The 16,178-nt window shown below is 43.1% G+C and overlaps 1 protein-coding gene across 4 annotated transcripts in view; it reads right to left on the reverse strand.

Annotated features, from left to right (window-relative positions):
• MYO5A (myosin VA) overlaps positions 1–15,124 on the reverse strand; it is a 201,192-nt gene extending 186,068 nt beyond the window's left edge. For 2 of the 4 annotated variants that reach the window (XM_079769424.1, XM_079769422.1), the window contains exon 1: positions 14,808–15,124. In XM_079769424.1, coding sequence (XP_079625550.1) covers positions 14,808–14,834 — 27 coding nt within the window. In that variant the 5' untranslated portion in view covers positions 14,835–15,124. The remainder of the gene's footprint in view (positions 1–14,807) is intronic. The other 2 variants (XM_079769425.1, XM_079769423.1) reach the window with 1 other exon arrangement.
• Between the last annotated feature and the right edge of the window lie 1,054 nt (positions 15,125–16,178).

Here is a 16,178-nt window from a genome sequence, read left to right on the forward strand (position 1 = left end):
GACTATTTCCCACATTACTTCTCTTGATTTAGTAAATGTGTTTTTTCTTGCAAAACTATCTCTGCTATAATCTTCTCCCTTTAGCCTAAATTAACCTTTTCATTTCTAAAGCAACAGTTTCAGAGCAACCATTAAACATGAATGCAGGGGCTTGTCAGATCCCAAGTGGCTTTTATTAGTCAGGTATAGTCTCCTCAACCAACAAGAAAGGCAGGTATATGAACGTGTAGATTGCAATGTAACTCATTCTACCATATGGCTTCAAAATACTAGAGTAGAAAGAGGTCCATTGTCTTCTCAAGTTGGAGCTAACCTACACTGTGATTCACCTGGCCTGTGATTAATAATCTTGATCTATCTACCTCTACAGTCTGGAGAATTCCTTTCTAGTGGGCTGTTGTGACTGATACTCTAAGATTCCAAAACTGTAATTATATTTAAGGATTTATTCCTAACTGTTTTGATATTCCTGTGGTGGTTTTTTTAGTCCTTCTAAGCTTTAACTAGATTAATCTTAACATTGATGATAACCACCAACTTTTTGTACCAATATTGTTATGTGGAAAAATGTGATGTTTTATAATTATAGTCAACTACAATTGATTCATTAACTACAATTGATTTCTTTTTAAAGGGACACACAAAGGATTTTGGTTCTCTTGAGTTTAAGTAAAAACTGTCAAAAGTTTGGAAGTACTTATCATAAGGGAGTGATTGAGTATCATATGACTAATTCATGCAATATAATACTCAGAAGCCATAAGAAAACATATTGTAGGAGAAAATGTGTTGACGTGAGAAAATGTTCACAATATACTACTTAAGAGAAAAAAATATTGCTACAATATAGTATGCAAAAAAAACACCATTTTGCTAGAGAAAAATAACATAGAAAACAGAAACTAGAAGGATGTACGTCAAAATATTAAGAATATTAAGAATATCTGAGGATAATGGATTTCATGCAATTTTTCTTTTGTATTTTTTAATTTTCCAAGGTTCTGCACTAAATATTTATTATTTTATAGTTTTTTAAAAAACTTTTTTAAAGAAAAATAGCTCCCAAAGTAATTTTGCAAGTCATTCCTTATACTATTTCACACCTATCATTAGTAAAGGTAATGGAATATCTTTTACCGTAGAAGTAAAAGTTTTAATAGAAGGGATGCAGTTTTTCCAGTTACTTTTAAAAATAGCAAAAATATTCAGTGGGTCACTACCTTGTGCCAGGTCTTCTCACATATTCTATTAAAAGTGAAACATTAAGAATAGATGGTTGACCATTTTAAAAAGACTTACCACCAACACTCAACAAATAGTTCAATTCAACTAATTTTTATTGATCATTTTTTAGGTGAGGGATTCTGGCAAAAGAGAAGTATGGTGAACAAAGTCCAAAGTCAAGCAAAGCTAGAACACAGGCCCAAGCAGCAAGGCTGTTTCAATGTCACAAAGGGAAGTTCCACAGATCACCTGCATCAGAATCCCTTAAGGTGTTGGTTAAAAATGCAGATTCCTGGGGCTCCCAAGCCCATTGGCTCAGAGTCTCTGGAGGCAAGACCAAGGAATCTTCTTCTTCTTTTTTTTTTTATTGATTTCAGAGCGAGGAAGGGAGAAGGAGAGAGAGATAGAAACACCAATGATGAGAGAGAATCACCAATCAGCTGCCTCCTGTATGCCCCCTACTGGGGATGAAGCCCACAGCCCAGGCAAGTACCCTGACTGGGAATCAAATTGTGATCTCCTGGTTCATGGGTGGAAGGAATCTACATTTTAAAAAGCATTCCAGCCCTTGTCAGTGTGGCTCAGTTGGTTGGGCATCGTCCCATGCACCAAAAAATTTGCTCATTCATTCAATTCCCAGTCAGGGCACATGCCCAGGTTGCGGGTTCAATCCCCCATAAGGAGTATGCAGGAGGCAGCTGATTGATATTCTGTTCTCAAATAAATGTTTCTCTCTCTCTCCCTCTCCATTCCTCTCTCTAAAACTCAATAAAAATATATTTTTAAATTTAAAAAGTAAAAAGCATTCCAAATTACTACATTCAGTAAGTCTGAGATCAAGCCAAGTGAATAGGGCTAAAAAACAATCACAGTCTTGAATGTCATGATAAGGAATGAGTTAATTCTATAGCAGATAATGAGGGGGGGAGAAGGAGAGGGTCAGGGACCAGTCAGGGTTTTGAGCTGGGGAATAGCATCTATGCTTTGGGTAAGTACTCATTACAGCATGGGTTGAAAAAGAGAACTGGAAGCACTAGAGAACTGAGGAAAGCTAACTATAGTGATGCATTAAAACTGACCAAGAGAAGAATAAAGTGGTTCCCATCTCTGGTGCCAAAAAGAAGGATGGGAGAAGGAAGCTCATGGAGAGTTACTGATAAATAAATAAGATTATTTGAATGTTGACATGTTAAACTCATGTTAACCCCCAAAAAAATACATACATGAAGAAGAACTTTGGAGGAAAACTTTACAATGGTACTTTAATGTCATTTAATTCATTCATTCATTCAATCATGGACTTATTACTTACTATGTACCAAACCCTGGTCTAGATGTTAGTTCAAAAAAACAGATGAGGACCACTGAATTATACACTTTAAATGAATGTATGGTATGTGAATTATAGCTCAATATAGTTCTTATTAAAACAAAACAAATGATATATGTCCACTGTCAAATGATATATGTCTTTAAGGGATTCAGAAAAGCACTGAGGAAACAGACAACTACAATGCAATGTGGTAAGTGTCAGGACAGAGGTAAACAGAGTGCTCTATATGAACACACAGACGGAACATCTTACCCAGACTGGGGTCTAGAAAACCTCATTCACAAACAGAATAGAGAAAGCCAGGCAAGGAGAATGCTGCAAAGCAGGGAGAAGGCAACCTGGCGAGCTCCTGACCTTAAAGAAAAAACCTGCATGTCAAGAGGGAAACACAAGAGACCAGGCAGGCCCAGGGTGAAGGCAGGGTGAAGGAGGAGCCCTATGCATTACAGCCTCACTATTCAAGGTGTGGTCCTCAATCCGTCAGCACTGACATCACCTGGGAGTTGCTAGAAATGCAGTCTTGGCCCCCATCACAGACCTACATCAGAATCTCCATTTTAACAAGATTCCTAGGTTATTCAAATGGACACTAAAGTTTGGGAAAGCACTACACAAACAAAATTTTTTAAATATATTTTTATTGATTTCAGAGAGGAAGGGAGAGGGAGAGAGAGATAGAAATATTAATGAGGAGAGAGAAGGATTGGGTGCCTCCTGTGCGCCTCCTACTGGAGATAGAGCCCGCAAACTGGCATGTGCCCTGACTGGGAATCGAACCCAGGACCCTTTGGTCCATGGGACAACACTCAATCCATTGAGCCACCACAGTCGGGCCAAACAAATTTATTCTCAAGGCAAAATCCTATGGGGGAATCACTGAGGAATTTCAAGCCAGACAGTGAATGGCAAGTTCAGATATTTATGTTACATAAAGAAGATCACTCTGGTAGCAGAACAAAAAACAGATTATAGGAGGTAAGACTAAAAATTGCTTAGGAAGCTGTTTCGGGATCCAGGAAAGAAATGTTAAGGGCCCAAGTGGAGTAAGAATTGTACCAGGAAATGGTAATTAATTATTTGGGTTGGGGGAATAAATAAGATGATTTCTAAGATTTTAGCTTGGGTGAATGGATGAAAGTTGATGCATTTCACCAGACAAGAAATACAAACAACAATAATTGTAGTGGCTAATACTTCTTAATCGGTACCAGGCTTTAAGTGCTTTGCATGAACATAACAACCCTATGAAGTAGGTGCTATAATTATCCGATCCAACAGATGAAACTGACATAGAGGTTAAGTAGAGTAGAGGATGGAGAAGATGACAAGTTCAATTTTGAATATATTAGATTTGAGGAACTTGAAATGATGTTCGTAAGACAGTAGTTTGTAGGGATGTAGGTTTGTAGGGAGAGCAAGCAGGTTAGAAACAGAGATGTGGAAGTCATCAGCACAGGGCTGGTATTTGACTCTTCAGGAGAGGATCACAGTGGGAAGGAGTGTGAGGTCAAAGACAGCGCCTAGGAACACCAATATGTAAGGGGCAATAGGAGGTAGGTGAGCTTATGAAGACAAAGCAGTCAGAGAGGAAGGAGAATGGGAGCTATAACCCCAATAGCAATAATAATAACAACTAATATTTATAAGTGCATACTACATATTGGTCACTATTCTAAGCATTTTCATATAATTAAATAATATAATCATTAAAATAAATGCTGTTGGTATTATAATCACCATTAAAAAATGAGGAAATTGAGGCACGGAGAGGTTAAGTAGTTTGGTCCAGGTCACACAGCAAGTGAGTAGTAAATTCAGGATTCAAACCAGAATTCAAACTGAGTGTAGATAGAGCCCTGCCCCTGACTGCTCTGATGCACTGCCTCTCTTTCAGGCACTGGGAAACAGTGGCACCAAGGAAGGGAATAGTTGTAACAAAGCTGTCAGACTAGTGTCTGGTCCACAGGAAGCCATTATCCTATCTAATAAAGAGGGAATATGCTAATTGGCCATCACACCCTCACAAAGATGGCGGCGCCCACAGTCAATAAGGAGGGAATATGCTAATTGACTGCCACGCCCTCAAAGATGGTGGCGATGGCAGCGCCCAGTCCCCTCAGCCCCGCCGGGGCAGCAGGCTTGCGGCACGGCTGGGCCCGCTCCCAGGCGGGTCCCGCCACTCCACGCGCCTGCCTCTGGAGTCCCCCAGTCCCCTCAGTCCCCCAGCTGCCCAGGGCCAGCCCGAGGCACAGGCAAGCCTCGGATGGCAGCTGCCCAGCCGCCCAGGGCCACCCAAGGCTCAGGTAACCAGGGCTGGCTGAGGCTGGCGCTGCTGGCAGTGGCAGCAGCAGAGGTGTGATGGGGGCGTTGCCTTCCCCTGATCGCCGGGGTCACCTCCTGCCCCTGAGGGCTCCCAGACTGTGAGAGGGGACAGGCTGGGCTGAGGGCCCCACCTCCAGTGCATGAATTTTCATGCACCGGGCCTCTAGTTATTTGATAATGATACTGCCATGTAGTCATGCATTTATGCAAGTTACAGTTTTTAGAAGAAAACAAATGACAACTAAATAAAGTAAAAGTCAAGGAAGAAAAGCAAAGAAACTCCCAAGGATGCCAAGGCTTCAAATCAGTTTGCTGTGTCTTAATATCTAAGGATCCACACAATCAACCTCTCACATTTGTGGCTACCAGGCCTGAAGGAGGGCTGCTGTACACAGCAACAAACTGCAGATGTCACAAATCCCAAAACACCTCTGAGCGCTCTGAAGATTCCATTCCAGGGTGCTATCTTTAGCACAGAGTGTATTTTGATCCATTCTAGTTGTTTTTAAAGCAATTACTGATGCTGAAGGTCTCTCAGGTTCTTGACTGCCCACTGAAAGCATCATGACCATTCCAAACAAATGGTAATTTGTTCTAATTAGGAGGACATGTGGTGTACAATATAGTATTTTCAGGTACTTTTTAAGTTAAAATTACATTGTTTAGACTCTCGAGCAGTAGCTTCATGTTTTTCTCTAACTCAATTATTTTTTATTCCCAAAAGGTTAAATTTTGAAATAAATTGATATATTTTTACAGTAAGAGATTTTCTCAAAACAGAATAAAGGTCCTGGATGGCAGAAAGCATCTCACAGAAATGGACATCTGGTCAGCCTAGCCCTGAAGCAATGTACATAAAAAGTGCTATTTTTAAAATGAAATAAATCTGAATACCCTATCCTGCATAAATATAAATGCCAACTCTAGCCAAGAAGACTCAGAGTCTAAAATTGACTAAAACTGCCCAGCCAGTGTGGCTCAGTGGTTGAGCGTTGACCCAGGAACTAAGCAATCACTGGTTCGATTCCCGGTCAGGGGCTCCAATCCCAGTAGGGACCATGTAGAAGGCAGCTGATGATCGATGACGTTTCTATTTCTCTATCCCTCTCTCTTCCTCTTTCTCTCTCTCAAAAAAAAAAAAAAAAATTTTTTTTTCAATAAAAACATATATATAAAAAAAATAAAAAAATAAAAAATAAAATAAAATTGACTAAAACTGACTAATTCAAGCAAAGATTTATGTACAAAGATGCTCATCATAGTACATTTCTTATAGTAGTGAAAATGCCCAGCAGTAAATAAATTATGGTATACTAGTAGCCAAATGATAGAATATCATGCAGCCATTAAAAAACATTCTCAATGATATAAAAGTTCTCATAATACATGTTAAGTTTAAAAATTATAAAAATTACCATTATGAATATAGATAAAAGACTTAATGCCCTAGCTGGTTTTGCTTAGTGGATAAAGCACTGGCCTGGGGACTGAACCTTCCGGGTTCAATTCTGGTCAAGGGTACATGCTTGGGTTGCGGGCCCCAGTTGGGGCATGCAGGAGGCAGCCAGTTGATGTTTCTTATCAATGTTTTCTATTTCTCTCTCCCTCTCCCTTCCTCTCTCTCTAAAATCAATAAAAACATATTTAAAATAAAGAATAGATGACAGGGTGGAAGGTAAGAGAGCAGAAAAAGATACCAAAGATGAATTCAAGTGACAATTCAGACAGTCCAAAAGGGAAAATAAGGAATTTTGCAATTTATCTTTAGGTGAAAATGGGGGAAGAGAATAACGTATGCAAGTAAGGTGTGAAGAAAATACGGGAAATAAAATGCTGAGGAAATAGGCAGAGAAAGAGATTAGAAGGAAAGGCAATATAGGGTTCACAGTCCTCTAATTAAGACTGGTGCCAAATAATGTTCAAATCTTCAATGTCTGATATGGTTTTAATAACACTTGCTTGTATGATTCTCCATGCCTTTTTTTTTTTTTAATCAAAATGATTCTCTAAGAGAAAGATATCCAATAGCCTCCTGTGTATGCAAAATTCTCCCAATCTTCGATCAAAGAGCAGTAAAGGAGGGACAGAATTCAATCACTTTGTCATTTTTGGTGATTTATTCACAGTGGACATCAACTAGGACATCAATAGTGCTGTTCTACCAGCACTATTCCTTCTGATGGGAATAGCTCTCAGCCACCCCACCAAGTCTGAGTGGTACTATCAATCTTGATGCCCTGTGCACACCCTGGCATCTAGGGTAAGCATGACATGACCACTCCTGATATTCCTCCCCACAGCCTACACAGCACAGTGAAAGGAGAGGGCACATGACCCCAAGCAATTCATCTTTCAGGCTGTCTTCCTCCAGGTCCAGAGCTATAAGATCATGTGATGACCATCATTTTCACCCCAAAAAGAGCTGTCCTGAGGATGAAACCAAGGTCAGACAGCACAATCTGACATGAGAGCCAGTGACAGAGAGCCTCAGAGACCACGTCTGAGCCTTAAATTCAGCCATGTCTACACTTTCATAAAATCCTTTTTGGCTTTGAGTTGGGTTTCCATTATTTCCAACTAAAATAGTTCAGGCTGGTAAACTATTCAACAATGTCAAAGAGAGGTTAGGTAAGTCGGTTTGTCAGAACTATCATCTATGAATTATTCAGAACCTTCTCTTTATGTACTATATCTTAACTGATATCATAACTTGAGGCAATAAATTTCATAAATATAAATTTAATGTTTGAGGTAGAAAATTCATTTTAAATTACATATATTTATTTATTTCAAGATTTAACAACTATCCCTATTGAACTGAAATTTGATGTTACAAACTTCTACCATTCTTGGTGTTAAATACTTCACTATTTTGCAAGCTCACATTCATCTTTCTAAACCAAAGAGTTCTACCCTTTCAATTTGTCTAGCCACTTCACTAGCCAGATTCATTTTATTTCTCCTATTCTGAAAATCCTCTAGTTTCAGCAAAAAGTAGAAACCCCAATCACACACACAGGATTCACAGCCAGGACAATGCATGTTTTTGTATGAGTGACCAAGGACAAATAAAACTTGTCTTTTTTGTATCTGGTCCCCCTCCAGGCTAGCATTTTGCTCATGTTTTGGGGCCACAGCAGCACCGCAGGCAAAAGGAGGTAGATAGATGGTCCCTGTGAACACTCAAGGGTGGATAAACACATTTCTCCCTTGCTTTCAATCAAGTCCTAGAGTCATTATTTTGAAACATAATTACATCATCCCTAAATTCTACAATTGGCATCAAGCCTCCGCTTTACAAGATGTTTAATGCTAATGCTTCTGGGTAAGGAGACTTCCAACTGAAGAGGGATTAGCAGAGAAATTCAGAATTTGGGAGGCAGAAGAGAAGCCAGGGATAAGTTTCTGCACAGTTCAGAAATCTGTATCAGCACAAACCCAGACTGACAGCACAGCCAAGGCAGAGGGGGGAGGAGCACTATTAAAGGGCAAAATTGACAAGAGGGCATTTAGTACACTAAGGACCTAAGGACACAAGGCATCAAGTGCAGACACCATTATGAAAGGTAAAGGGCTAAGTGTGTGAAGGAAAGATTAAATCAACCACCCAAGCCACTTTCCATCTACTCCCACCTCCCACTTCAATGACACTCCACAGGAGTGAGTTCCAAGGTCAGGCCTCTGTATTCAGTGTCTCTATGGGTTGGGCTAAGGTGGAACCATAATATATATTTTTGAAAACAAACAACTCTCCTCTGCCCTGGTGGGCACACGCAATTCCAGTAAACTCTCTAAATAAGCTGGAGAAAAGAATAAACTAAGCACAAAGGAATTTCTGAGGATGATAAAAATGTCCTGTATCTTGTTTCTGGTGGTGGTTACTTGACAAAATATGTTTGTCAAAATTCATTGAAGTGTACACTTTAAGTCAGTGAATTTTATTACATGTAAATTATATCTCAGTGAAGTTGATTACAGAGAGAGGCAGGCACTGGAGGAAAATGGGGGACAAATGCCCCAGTCAAACAAATGGAAAGTCTAGGAAGACCACTGTGGACAGAGGACATGCCCATCAGGATGGAGTAGGAGGAGTGGAGTTGCCCACAATATTTTACCGAGGGCCATACTTTATTCCATTGATAAGCTGAGAGTTTACACTTCCAAAAATAATTTGTATTTCATTAGGAACTGCCGAAAATGGAGACAAATCCAAGTCCATCTTCCATGGGCCATATGCCCCTAGATTCTCCCGAGAGAGGAAAAACCAATCATAAAATGAAAAACAGAGAAGCTAAATTACCTTCTAAGAGAAGATGTAAAGTAAGGGGGTTCATTTCTCCACTCCCACACTCTCCTATAAAAATGTTAGAGCCACTCCCCAACCCTTTGGAGATTGTAGTTAAATCCCTGGAACCCCATTCATAGATCTTCCTTCACTGTTCCCCTACTTTGAAAAGCTAAAAGCATCACGGAGATTTAAACTGTTTATGTGACAGTAGCAACTCAATAAATGAGAACCTCTTTGTAACCTTTTAGCCACTGGACAATACATCGAACTTTCACACACTTCAAGAGACAGTAACGTTTCAAGAGAAAATCATGAGTGTTCTGCTTCGCTCCAGCAGTCTAAAGAAATACTTGAGTAACTTAAAAGTTCTGTAGTCGGCAAAAATTCATGATGCAATGGAAATGAACTTCCAGTTTCCAAAGCTAGAGCTACTTGCATTAATTTACATTATTTCCTCTCCTTCCCATTCTATGTCTAGCCCATCACAGAGAGCTGTCTCTCAGATGTGTCCCCTTCTTTCCTAACCTTCTGTGCCTCAGTCTACCAGACCTTCATCACTCAGTCTGTTTCCTGCAACAGTTTCCTTGGTCTCCCTGGGTCTCAGCTCTCATTATTACTCGTAAAACATGCCTGAAAATGTGCTTACTTGTCTAACTACTTTATACCCTGCTTCATTCCTACAAGTGGACTAATCATCCTAAATCCTTATTTGCAGTCTATCCCTCTTCTATGTATTCTTTCATTCATCCAATAAATACTTAACCAGCACCTATACTATGTGTTAGACCAGTGATGGGCAACCTTTTGAGCTTGGTGTGTCAAACTTCGCCAAAAAACTGAGCATAACTCGGTAGTGTGTCACTTTGAGGAAAAAACTAACTCCAAGACTCTAGTCGCAAATGTTTCATTCTCAGGAGCAGCAAATGTTTCATCCTCGGCATGCGGCTGCGTGTCAGTGCTGACACGCATGTCATAGATTCGCCATCACTGTTATTGAGCCAGGCTCTACAGGAGGTGAACAAAACTCTGATCAGCGTCTCAGGGGGCTTGCATTAGCGTGGAAGTGGCAGACATACACACAAATAACTAGAATAAGATGGAAATGTGTACAGGTCATTAAAAAGAGAACTGGCCCGGCTGATGTGGTTCAGTGGTGGAGTGTCACCCCATGAACCAGGAGATCAGAGTTAGATTCCCAGTCAGGGCACATGCACAGGATGCGGGCTCAATCCCCAGTAGGGAGTGTGCAGGAAGCAGCCGATCGATGATTCTCTCATCACTGATGTTTCTCTCTCTCTCTCTCTTCCTCTCCCTTCCTATCTGAAATCAATAAAAACATATTTAAAACAAAACAACAACAAAAACAGAAATGTCAGCTGGATGTCAAGTGAAATTAGAATTGGTAAAGAAGCTGTATAATGTAAAAAGACAAGGGAAAAGCTGTGGGGTTTCTAACCTGAAGGACTAGAACTGCAGTGCAATTAACGGGCCTAGGGACATCAGGAGGAAATATGGATGGAAGGGGCGTGACAGAAGACTTGAGGAAATTATCAGAGATAAGGTTGCTGTTTTGCTTTAAGATTTTGGAAGCTGTCGGAGAAATGTAATTTTGACACCAAAATATTAGAATTCCCAGGATTGATAGTAAAGGAACAATGGCATAGAATATAAAATTGAAACTATCCCAGAAAAAATCTTGACCATGTAGCTTCAGTAGATATGAGGGAATATGGTGGGAAAGGAAGGCTACAAGTATACAATCGACTGGCTTAAACAGCTGTTTCATCTAGAAAAGTTTACATGGCTCCAGATCGGGGGCTTTAAATCCTTTTTGCACTGTTACAAAACTCAGCATGGGGACTCCTAATGAAACAGCTTCAGGTAATCTTGGCCATTTCACAGTATCTATGGTGCTATCCATGGTGTCTCGGAACCTCAAGTAAAGAGGACTAGCATGACATTTTATTGCTGCTAGTAATCCGTCTAGGTCTCATTAATAATCCTTGCTCCACATACACTGAATCCTTTGAAGTTGCTGAAAGCATCTATGGGTAATGTTATGATTCAGATATCCACTGGCAAGTCAAGACTAGCAAATATTTTCAAAATCAGAGGTAATGATATATCATAGCCACCTTCGATTCTTTTGGGAACAAGCCAGATAGAGCTAAAAACAAATCAACACACAACTCTATGAACATTCTAAAAACAATTGAATTGGCGAATGGTATAGTATGTGAATTATATCTCAATAAATCTGTTATTTTAAAAGCAATAAACATGTTTTTTTGTTGTTAATCCTCACCTGAGGATAATTCTCCATTGATTTTTAGAGAGAGTGGAAGGGACTGGGAGAGACAGAGAAAAACATTGATGTGAGAGGACACATCCATCAGTTGCCTCCCGCAGGTGCCCCGACCAGGGCCAGGGATTAAGCCTGCAACCGAGATATGTGCCCTTGACTGGAATCAAACCTGGGACCCTTCAGTCCACATGCCAAAGCTCTATCCACTGAGCCAAACTGGCTAGGGCCAACAAACATGTTTTAAACAAAATGTTAGTTTTCAGAAATGTTATATCCTAGGAACCTAACTGTTGCCCTTAAAATGTTTATACTGCTGGGAAAATTTACAACATACAAGCCCTACTAAATTGCTGTGACCAAACCATTATCATTAGCTAAAAAGAATAAACTGAATGGTCTCATGCCTTTCACCGTAATAAGAGCTGATCTGAATCACACAACAAAATCTGCCTTTATGCTCTAAATGGCATTTTTAAAATAAAGCTATATTTATTAATACATGTGAAAAACAATGTAACTATTTAGATTACCCACTTTACTTACTGACCGATTTTAAGAGAGAGGAAGAAAGGGAGAGAGGGAGGGAGAGAAACATGGATTTGCTGTTTCAATTACATATGCATTCATTGGTTGAATTCTTGTATGTAACCTGATCAGGGATGGAACCTGCAACCTTAGTGTTATCAGGATGATGCTCTAACCAACTGAGCTACCGAGCCAGGGCTAGCTGAATGACATTTTTGAAGGGGCACTTTTCAGATTTAACCACTATGTTGAATACCACAATGATGGCATGTCACTAATATATCTTTCCTAGTTATCTTCCCCAGAACTTCCTTTCCTATAATCCTCTGCAAGGGAAAAATCCTTGTGTTTATCCATTGATACTACTTCTAATGACTGCCCTCTTCCTCTAATAATCACTACTCAAGCTTTCATCTCTAGAATCATTCTAACATTTCCCATATCTAACCTATTCCCTAACTTCTACTAATACCATAACAGCTGTCTGCTTGCTGTTGAGTTACAGCAGGTTATTTATGCCTTTGGAGGTTCAAATTTGGTCAGGAATATAAAAAGCAGACTGTGAGCCCTTTGAGGGAAAGGGCTGTGTCCTATTCATTGTCAGAACCTCTCAACATTAAACAGGATATCTGGCACCTCAATAAATATTTTTGCCCACCATTAAGCTAAAGTCCATTCACACAAAGAATTAATCAACAATAGCCAAGTGGCCAGATTATTCTTGTGCATAAGTATATTAGAAGAAGGTGGCTTAAGCTCAACTTGTCTTTTTTTAGAATATATATTTTATTGATTTTAGAGAGAGAGGGGACGGGGGGGGGGAGAGAGAGAGAGAGAGAGAGAGAGAGAGAGAGAGAGAGAGAGAGAGAGAGAGAAATGTGAGATCCCACATGCATTCCAACCCGCGCAACCTTTTGGTTCACCGGACGACGCTCAACCAACTGAGCCGCACCGGCCAGGGCTCAACTTCAGTCTTGATCTCTAAATCAGTCTGTCTTTATAATGACTAGAAGGTAATTTGAAAACAGATTGTGATGAAGCTACAATTGAAAAAATCACAGTACCTCTCTCCAACCCCGATTATCTTGGTGGAAAAAAGCAAATCAAAATCCAAGAGCAATTTATTATGCAGTTAATCTCTAGTTAACCCACCTACAATTAGTCAGGCAGTTCAAGGATGGACTCCTCACCACAGTGAAGGAATGTTTACAGATCTTTATCTCTTCATGTGAAAATGACTCTGATATTTGATATTTCTTAGTAGCAGCCTCATACATTTATTATAAGAATTAACTGAGTTAATCTGTAAAGCACTTAGAACTGTACTGGGCACAGTAGGCACTGTTTGTTAATAAAGAAACTTTGAATCAGTTTCCAATTGTATTCATTTATATATTAGAGATCTACAATGCCTAAAGAAATTACCAGGTTTAGAGAGAAGTTCCAACTGTGCAATCTCTAATCCAGGCTGGAAAGAAAGAGGTCCCAGAGAATGTTTCATGAAAACTCCTCATTTCATGGTTGAAGAAATTAATCGAACACCTTGGACTTATAGAGAAATTCACGGGCTACAAAAAGCTTTCCTGTTTATTATTAAGCTTAATCCTCAGGACAGCCTTGTAAGCGATGCGGGACAGGTATAATTAACTCCATTTACTGAAGAGGTTAAGGACTTGCCCAAGGTCACAGAGTAAGTGACAAGGCCTGGGGCTAGGATCCAGTTCTCTTGAGGTTGGGTCCAGACCTCTTTTCTCTCTATAACATGCTGCAACATGGGCCCTGGGCTTACTTGGGCCACATTTGGACACAATGATCCCAGGATCTTAAATGGAGATTCTGCTGCAAATGCAAACTTGAAAAGTGAGGGCAATTCTGTTCATTGTAATTAGAGGTAATTAATAGCTGGCAAAACACCTACCTACACATGAGTTACAGTATAAAATGCCTTGACTCCACATACTCACTGCCCAAGACAATTTTTCAGAAGAGTTTTCAAAGGGGCAGTTTTCCAAAACATGCCATTTAGAGATTTCCAGATCCAGAGAACACTGGTGTCAGTGTTACAAAGAAAAGGATGCCACTTCCCTTAAATTAAACCCAGAAGAAAAGGCTCGCCCCAGCGGAGGGTGAAGACAAGGAGCCTAACAAGGCTCTAAGGGATTGCATGCAGGGTGCAAACTCCCCGCAACAAACGAGTAAGGACCATCCCAGCCCGTGAAGGAGCTGGCGCCGATCCGGCTGCACCTTCCAGGGGCTCCCCGCCCCAGGGCAGCGACCTGAAACCCGGCGGCGAGGGTGACTATGGGCTGGCGACAGTTTGCAGGATCCCAAACAACCTCACGGAAAGCCTGGCTGGCAGTCGAAGTGGCACCGCATACCAACGCCAGACGTTATTTTAAGCGCGTGTTCCCACGGGAGGGACCATCTGACAAGCATCTCCCACCAGCCAGGCAGGGTTTTTTCCTGAAGCGCACGGAGGGCTGGGCCATCCGGACCCGGGCCCGCCCTACTGCGTCCACACCGGCCTCCTTTCCAGAAACACGCTCCGCTCCAGCCCAACAAGCGTGGCACGGGCCAGAGGTACCCCGAGGCCGGCCTCCCCCCGCCGCCTTCACCATCACCACCGCCCGAAAGAGGAAGGCGCCTCCGCGGGCGCAGGCAGCAGGGCGGGGGAGCAGGGGGGGGGAGGAGGGTTGGAAATGCTCGGAAAAGGGGTGGTGCCGGCCGGCGGCCCTCGCGCCCCCGACACCCCCTCCCCGCCGCCTGACAGCCGGCGGCGGGGCCCCCTCCCCACCCCGCGGGCCCCCTACCTTTGTGTAGAGCTGGGACGCGGCCATGGCGCCCGCGGCACCGACGCCCCCCGCCAGTGCGGAGGCCGCACCTCGCCTGCCGGCCGCCCGCGCCGACTAGGAAGCGCCCAGGCTGCCGCGCGGGGAGCAGGGCAGGGCCGGGCGGGGCCGGGCGGGCGGGGCGCCTCAGGCGCGGGCGGCTCGCGGGAGCCTCGCCATCACTCCCGGGCGCGCCGCGAGCAGCCGCGAGCGCCCCGCGTGCCCGGGGTCCTCGGAGTGGCCGCCGCAGCCCGCTCGCCGGCCGGTGATGCTGCTGCCGCCGCCGCCCTGTGCATTGTGGGAACGGGAGGAGGCTGCGCTCGAGCGCGGCTACCGCGGTCGCTCCGGGCTCTCGCGGGCTCACGTCGCCTCCCGCCGGCTGCGGGCTCCGAGCATCACTGTCCGGCCACCCCGCCCGCACCCCGGACGCCCCCTACCCCAAGCCAGCCCTGAAAAGGGCGGCGGTAGCTGGTGTCACTGAGGGTGTCCAGGTAAAAGACTGCCTCTCCTGCCCTAAAGCATTTCTAGCTAAAGGATTCGGGGGGCGGGGAGTTCCTGGGAGGCCATAGGATAACCTAGAATTCCAGAAGAGCCTTGTTGGCAGGTGAGGGAGTGAGGGAGTGAGCGAGGACGAAGAATCTGAGATAAAGGATGACCAAGGTCACCCGAACACCTTGCTATCTGCAGCTGGGTCATGTAATGATGCCAAAGCATAGCGGCCCCGTTTTAAGCTACAGAAACTTAAGTGAGTCTTGAAACAAGATGCCCCCAGGGGGCGGCCCAGGAGCCTACCTGTTCCTAGGCCTCTGTGTTTGTAGAGGTGCCCTGTCTCCAGCCTCTTCCTCGTTCGGTTCCCGGTGTATCCGCACCATATACAGTATAATCCTGCTGAAGCCGATAAGGATGCCACCTGAGGGCTTTTGTGGAGGGTCTTATACCTACAATGTCTCCCTGTATAAAAAACTCAACCTCAGAAGCAGCATTCGGTCTACTCACTGTTATCCGTGCACATCAGGCATAAGAATATGGTCTTGGCACTCCCACCCCCATGTTGTCTTCACCCTCTACCTGCCTCCTTCCCACCCACACTTTCACTCCTGGGTTGATTATTCTCCATATCTACATATATAAAAGCCTAAGTGACCAAACGACTGGTCAACCCATCGCAGCCCACCAACCTCCCGCCACCTCCCGCAGCCCCTCCCTCCCCGCTGGCTGGCCAACCACCCGGAGCCCCGATCAGCCCCAATTGCCCACAAAGCCTAGGAACCCCCACCTGTGCACCAATTCGTGCACTGGGTGGGGGGCGTCTCCTCAGCCCAGTCTGCACCCTCTCTAATCCAGGACCTCTCG

Source organism: Cnephaeus nilssonii (assembly GCF_951640355.1).
Source record: "Cnephaeus nilssonii genome assembly, chromosome: 4".
Lineage (NCBI taxonomy): Eukaryota > Metazoa > Chordata > Mammalia > Chiroptera > Vespertilionidae > Cnephaeus > Cnephaeus nilssonii.